This window comes from Syngnathus floridae, chromosome 4 (genome assembly GCF_059516105.1).
Source record: "Syngnathus floridae isolate MCC-2025c chromosome 4, RoL_Sflo_1.0, whole genome shotgun sequence".
NCBI lineage: Eukaryota > Metazoa > Chordata > Actinopteri > Syngnathiformes > Syngnathidae > Syngnathus > Syngnathus floridae.
In genome coordinates, this window is record NC_142416.1 from 14938694 (window position 1) to 14945939 (window position 7246).

At 40.8% G+C, this 7246-nt stretch overlaps 2 protein-coding genes across 2 annotated transcripts; one reads left to right on the plus strand and one right to left on the minus strand.

Moving 5' to 3' along the window:
• Nucleotides 1–391: 391 nt before the first annotated feature.
• Nucleotides 392–4093, minus strand: lias (lipoic acid synthetase). The gene is made up of 11 exons (XM_088373568.1): nucleotides 3794–4093; nucleotides 3445–3623; nucleotides 3202–3295; nucleotides 3029–3109; nucleotides 2607–2763; nucleotides 2296–2353; nucleotides 1866–1994; nucleotides 1000–1145; nucleotides 854–924; nucleotides 670–781; nucleotides 392–602 (listed from the first exon to the last, which is right to left on the minus strand). Exons 1-11 carry the CDS (start codon nucleotides 3875–3877, stop codon nucleotides 532–534), a joined length of 1182 nt encoding a protein of 393 aa, XP_088229694.1. The 5' UTR covers nucleotides 3878–4093; the 3' UTR covers nucleotides 392–531.
• Nucleotides 4094–4271: 178 nt separating this feature from the next.
• Nucleotides 4272–6844, plus strand: rpl9 (ribosomal protein L9). The gene is made up of 8 exons (XM_088373569.1): nucleotides 4272–4367; nucleotides 4754–4800; nucleotides 4877–4992; nucleotides 5373–5468; nucleotides 5674–5806; nucleotides 6226–6306; nucleotides 6530–6656; nucleotides 6731–6844. The coding sequence occupies exons 2-7, from the start codon at nucleotides 4755–4757 to the stop codon at nucleotides 6634–6636; spliced, it is 579 nt and encodes a 192-aa protein (XP_088229695.1). The 5' UTR covers nucleotides 4272–4367; nucleotide 4754; the 3' UTR covers nucleotides 6637–6656; nucleotides 6731–6844.
• The last annotated feature ends 402 nt before the right edge of the window (nucleotides 6845–7246 follow it).

The following is a 7246-nucleotide window of genomic DNA, read 5'->3' on the forward strand; positions in this document are numbered from 1 at the left end:
CGTTCAAAGGTTTTAATCACGAGAAACTGGAGTTGTATATTATAAACATCCATCTGAAATAGGAGACACTTGTGTGCAAATTATAACAGATCTTAAATCCAAGCAGTGATCAGATACAATAATTTAGATATTACAAAGCATTGTCATTAAATAACCCAACTAACAGCAGCCATGGTGGCAACAAGTATCAAAGTGCCCCTTAAATAGCTGAAAAAGAAAATATCAGGTGCCCCTGAAGGATGGGGACAGGATGTAATTAGTGCAAAGAATACAATTAGCGGCCCCTGAAGTGCAAAGAATGCAGACGGTCGACACCCAGGTGCTTGTCTGGATACCTGCTAGCCCGTCCCCGCTTGCCTTCTCTTTAATCATCTCAAAAACCTTCATGATAGATGGTCCCTCTTGCTGTTGTTTATTTCATTCAGGTAAGCATGTGCTTTTCTTATCAAGTTCTGTCTCCTGTGTTAGTTAGGCTGTGGCTTGAAATAATGCATGATGGCGCTGGTGTAGCATTTGCAGAGATGCTGCTATTCAGTCTGTCGTGACAGCTCCTGCTGCTGCTGCTTTTTTCTTCTTCAGCAAATTCTTCAGGAAGAACTCTCCTGTCGAGAGTGCAGACAAAGCAGTTGAGGTCATCTCACTAATGACCTTCCAAGCCTCAGTTCTCACCTGCTTTGTAGGATGATCGAACCAGCGGCCCACTGGCAGTGTAAACAAAGCCCATGTCATTCCCAACTTTCTCCCAGTGTGCAAACTTCTCGGGAGTGATATATTCATCCACCTAAAGCCAAACGTCAAATGCTATCATTATATGAATCCAAAGTCATTTGAGTTGTTCTGGACTGTACGAAACCTTTAGGTGGCGTTTAGTGGGTTGCATGTACTGTCCCAGTGTCAGACAATCTACCGCAGCTTCACGCAGTTCTGCAAAATCACCAAAACAGAGTTACGACCTATGATCACCTCGTGAGAAATACGGCACATTCCCTTTGCACGTACCTGCCAGTGTATTGTGAATTTGTTGGTCAGTTTCTCCCAATCCCAGCATGATTGATGTCTTGGTAAGGAGCGCTGGATTGGCCTTTTTAGCGTGTTTCAGAACGCTCAGAGATTGGTCGAAGTTGGCTCTAGGATCTCGTACGTGTCTAGAATTAGGGGGGAGAAAATAATTCAAAGGTATACAAGCAGATATTTTTATTATACGTACTAAAAGGTTTTAGCCCTTAAAGGCTCCACCTTGACAGTAACACAAATGTACAAAAGTCTACCTCACTAGACCTCATTCCAGAGAAAAGAATTGCTTTTGGCAAGTTTGACATTTTCTTTGGATTTTTTTTTTGTTTTCTGACCACACCTATGAATGTGCAAGATGTCGCATAACTGCAACATATCTCAGCTCAACGACCAACAAAGGAGTGCAAAGCAGCCTGAACAAGTTTTTTTTCCCCTTTTCAAAATGTGTTTTTTAAGTTGTCATTTCTGATTGATCATTTTCATTTTGACTTTTGTGTAAAATTTTGAAAATTAACAAAGGGAATTTATGTGAAGAGTCAAGAATGTGGAAAAAGACAATAATAGTGCTGTGAATTGATAGCAAAGATTATTCTTGTGTTTTTTTTTAATTGTGTGAGGACAAGGAATGAAAAAACAAGATCTGCTTTTCTCTTAATTTGGCCGCCATTGTTACTCATCTAATTCACTGTGCATCTCTTCTGGTACTAAAAGACAAACAATGCTCATCTTGCATGACTAAGTAGCTGTAGAAAACAGGTTTTAAAAATGACATTAACTTCTGTTGTCAAGTGAAAATGTGCATCCACCCTGAACAAATGCATACAAGGCATGCCTGTGCACAAGTGTGATACCTTTGAAGCTCACGGACCGTCTCCACGTTGTGCGCGTACACATCCAGACCTGACAGGGCGATCTTCTCCACTGCCGCAAGGTCACCCCGAAAATCAGGAGTCAGACATTCAACCAGGATTTGAGAGTTCCTACATGTTGGAAACAGCATGGATACTTTGAAACATGTTTTAAGATACTAGTATTTCTGTTACAATCCATCTGCATCTATTGAACTTTTTTAAAATATTTTTTAGCATGATGTGAGCATAACTCCGCTTCCCATAGCTGATGGCATGATGTTCTTACTTTTAGTCATGTTTTTAACAATGATTCCTCATGTGAATTTTAGGGAGGTACCTGGCGCCTGCAAGCACCATGTTGGTGACCTGGTCTAGGCCGTTTGAAATTGAGGAAAGAGATAGATGATGGAGTCTAAAGGAGTCTGTTTACCGTTCCTTCAGGTGAGAAACAGTCTTGGCAAAATGTTCCGCGCCTCCGTCGGCAATATCTACAAAAACAACAAAAAATTATGAGATTTGAATAATGAAGAGAAATACTGAAACTCTTAGATTTTGCATTTTTAAATCATTTATATAATCAAACAGATTTTCTTCTCGCAAAGAATTTTTTCAGTTCACAATTTGATGGCAATGGAAAAACTGCGACCATTGAAACTGTTTGCAAACAACTTTGCAGCCTTTAACAAACCCTGACAGAAATAACATTCGCTTTGTTTGATAACACTCATAAGCCAGTCTTACCATCTCTGTCCACAGATGTGAGCACCACATAGTCCAGCCCCCATGCTGCGATAGCCTTTGCTGTGTTGTAAGGCTCTTCGGGGTCCAGAGGTGGCGGCTGGCGAGCAGTCTTGACAGAACAAAAGCGGCACCCACGCGTGCATGTATCTCCCATCAACTAATCATAAGAAGAAATGAAATATTACATAACAGATCACAATGGTCCTGAAAATGCAAACCTTTCATCATGGAAGTTTAATGGAGAACGATTATGTGCTAGAACAGCGCACACATCAAATGTGACGAAATGTATTCAAAAGACAATTTAGTTTGTTGCTTTTACTAGTTTCTGATTGGCTAGAGATAGCCCATGACAGCCGATGAATTCTTTTTCATGCACATCCATTATACATGGATGATTTTAACTGCATGTACAAACTGACCATGATGGTGGCTGTGGCTGTTGAGTACTCTCCTCCTCCCCAGCATTCGCCGATGTTTGGACACCTGGCTTCCTCACATACCTGGTGGAATGAACCAATTCACAATTTAGATTTGTGCATATATGTGGCAAATTAATGTACAAAAAGTGCAATTCACACTTTGGGTGGCTTACAGTGTGAAGATTGAGGTCTCGAAGAGAGTTCTTCAGTTTGTTGTAGTTCTTCCCAATAGGAATTTCTGTCTTCAGCCAAGGAGGCAACCGAAGCCTATAAAAAATGACTTATAGTGTTGAGACAAAAAATAGTTTCCTGGAATTTCCATGTTAGGGCAATGCAGGATAATGTTTTATTTTTTAATAGTCTGAAACGTAAATAGCATAGGGTTGTCCAATTGTGACAGTCAGACACAAACTCACCTCTCGCCTTTCTGCCTCTTCAAGTTGCCTCTGTACTCTGTCCAGTGATTTTTATCGGACAGTTCCCCTGAAATGAAGTCCTGCAGCGTGGGGCCTTCATGATCGCTCAGTAGCTCTTTGGTCCGGTCAGTCGGACTCGGAGAGGAGTTGGCCGCAGATGATATGCCGCTCGTGTAGCCCTATAAAGAAGGAATATCTCAAATAAATCAAATGCGATGCACAAAGTCGAGACGAAACTTTGCCCTTGCTACTCCGATCAGAGCAACTGCGCCTAACCAAAGGAGCGATCGAAGGAATAAAAATATTTCCAAAACGAATACATTTTACAGTGTTGAAATGAAGTACTGACGTGTGTGATACTCGTCGCTCCCAGCCATGGGCGATTACCAGAGAAACGGCCAAATACAACGACGCTTTGCTTAAATAGCGCCATGACAGCAAGTTGCGGGCACGGACGGTGTCGATCACATCGACGAGCGATTATTCTGGTCTGATGTTGCGTTCAGGTAACTGCTTCAGAAGAGGAGTGGATGTACTTTCAGTTTTGTAGTCGCATTTTCCTTCTTTACGCCTAGATTGAAGGTCGGAAAAAAACTTCATTTTATTTCAATTTGTTTTTTGAGTGTTTCAAGCATGTAAAGAAGGGTGGTGTTTTTTTCACTGGAAGATGACCATCACTTCAATTATAGACTTCCCCCAACAAACGAATATTTCAGCGTCGTTAACTTCGTCATATGATAACAATGAGGGCAAGATTAAAATTCAGAACAAGATTATTCTCGTCGTTTTTTGTCCTGTTGGACGTTTTGCGGCAAAGTAGCAGTTCGTTGCGATCCATTGCTCACGTCTAGCGACGTCACTCACATACGCTACAACAGCGTGGTGACGTACTTCCTCGCTCTTTTTCCTCCACTACCAGCGAGGTGAGGTTACCCAAAAAATTCAGTCATCGGTTACAATCAAAGTCCATCAAGCGAAATTTCACATTAGTTTTACTTCTACCTCAACGGCCTTTACGATGTTACTAATATCTTTACCCAGGGGGTATTATTTTGTGTCAGGGCCACGTCTGAGTGTGAAAGATAGGGATGTTTGATACGTGATCGGGGTTAGCTGTTCTAGGCCGACGGCTATATTAGCAGTTGTGCGGCTCCTGCTCACCGCACTTTTCGTTTCAAAACAAGTCAATAATCTGTGCCAACATTAAATGTGCTCGCATTTGGCTTATTCACAAATGTTAGCGTAAAACCAAGCAAGCAATCTCAGAATAAATGCTAACTTAATCTGATCTTCCTATCCCAATCCATAGAATGAAGACCATTCTCAGCAGCCAGACAGTCGAAATTCCCGACAATGGTAAAGTAATCGCCGGGTTGCTGTTGCGTGTCTTGATGGCTTGTGCTCATTTATTTATTTTTGCATCTTGTTGCAGTCGATGTGAAGCTGAAGGGGCGGAAAGTGACTGTCACCGGCCCCCGTGGCAAACTCATCAGGGAGTTCAATCACATCAACCTGGAGCTTCGTATACTGGGCAAGAAAAAAAGGAAGGTATAGAAAACCTGGCTGTTTAGACTAGTCGGAATGTTAGGGCACTTTGGCTGTTATGCAGGATAAACTTTAATTGCACTATAACCTTTAAAGGTTAATCTAATTGGGCCACTGCTAATGTATGCAATGAATGAGAATCCATGTATTTCCTGGTGCGGGAAAGTGTGCAAAATGGAAACTAATGTATTGGAAAATATACTTTATTTAAAGGCTGTTACTACAGCTCCGTATTTTAAAACAAATATGAAGATTTTAAGAGATTAATCCATGCGTTTTCTACTGAAGCACCACTAAAATGTTATTTTGATTGCCTTTAGTTAATCCCAGAGTTTTTTTGCTGCAAGCCGCTCGTTTTGATTTGCTCAACTACTCTGTTTCAGCTGCGTGTCGAAAAATGGTGGGGGAACCGAAAGGAGCTGGCAACAGTTCGCACCATCTGCAGTCATGTCCAGAACATGATCAAGGGAGTCACTCTGGTAAGATTGTCACTCAACCTTTCCAATTCTTGGGATTCACTGCAGAAGAATACATTCACACTTCACAATGCTGATGTTTCACCATCACCATACAAATCTTCAATCATCACAATTCAACCTCATGGAAGTCTCAGCAATTTGCCTGATGTTGTGACAGATCTACCACTATCTGTCATTGACGTTGCGTTATACTGTCTCACTGCAGGGATTCCGTTACAAAATGCGTTCGGTGTATGCCCATTTCCCCATCAATGTTGTCATGCAAGAGAATGGATCTTTGGTAGAGATCAGAAATTTCCTTGGTGAGAAGTACATCCGTCGTGTCAGAATGAGGACAGGTCAGTATGCTTTGAATGTTGACGTTTCTATGTTGACTGAGCCCTCAGAGCATTGCTTTCCATCTTTGTCTCCTTTTATGTGCCGTTTCGTGAATTTTAAATAGGCCCTAATTTCTGTACAACTTCCAATATCTACAACCATTTCTATCAAAACATAAACATTGGTTGTATGTTTAAGAAACACAGGGTAGCCTGCACTGCCAGTCTCGCAAACTGGGGAAAAAATGTCTTACATGTAGGGCTAGATTACTAATTTGGTAAAATCATATAAAGGATGCCTGTCAATAGGAAGAGTTATCTTTTTAGGGTCTGAAATTGGCAACGTCAAATTTTGTCTGAGCTCAGTTTGAGTTTCTGATTGTCCTTTTTGTTTGATGACGCCTAATTGGTTCAAATTTGTTCGTCGTTTTTACTCCCAGGCGTGATGTGTACGGTGTCGGCAGCCCAGAAGGATGAGCTGGTGCTGGAAGGCAACGATATTGAGTTGGTGTCAAATTCAGGTATGGTTTTACAGTCTGTGTGCACACATTATTTATGAATAATTATTTAGCCAACTTAAGCAATAAATTTCACTAGCTTTTAGTGCTGACCTGTGATCATTTAAATTAGATGTTAGAAGAACAAGTCTAAATCAGACAAAAGAGTGGCCTTCAAGGACTGGGGCTAGACATGCTTGTTCTAGAAGCTCTTCAATGTTTATTCACTCACTTCTTCCTTTTCCAGCTGCTCTCATCCAGCAAGCCACCACAGTGAAAAATAAGGATATCCGAAAGTTCTTGGATGGCATTTACGTGTCTGAGAAGGGAACAGTTGTGGATTCAGAGAAGTAAAATCTGAATCTGCTTCACAGGTCAGGAAATAAAAATTGTACATTTTAATGAAACATGTGGACATTGGTTTGTAAAATTTCTGAAATTTCAACAGTGAACCTGATGAACCAACACGTCAGTCACCCTCATTAAGACATCAGAAACATGCTTAAAACATCCACCAAATCTATTCTGTCATGACCAATAAAGTTGGAATATTATGTTAGAATATCGTCTGTTGTTTTTTCTTTCATGTTTTAATCAATGCAATCTTAAGTGCATCATTCACTGTGTTGTGTACAATTGTTCAAGGTTCCCTCCTCTGTTCTGGCAATAAACCTACAATGGGTACAGCCAAAGAAATCTCTCACAAATCCAAATCAATACCTTCAAACAACAAAACCCTTTAAACAGATTAATTCAAAAGGTTGGGTGGATTGTAGCAATTTGGAGGAAAGAGAAGGTGAAAAGAATGAGTGCAAACCTACAACTGAGCTGCTTCATACTTTGGTGACGGTGCCTTGTGTGCAACTTGTGAGCAAGACCTGCTTTCTATTTTGTCAGTTAATCTTTAAAAGCTTGTTATTGTTTTAATTAAAGGTGTCATTTCACAAGCAGTATATAAAGCAAA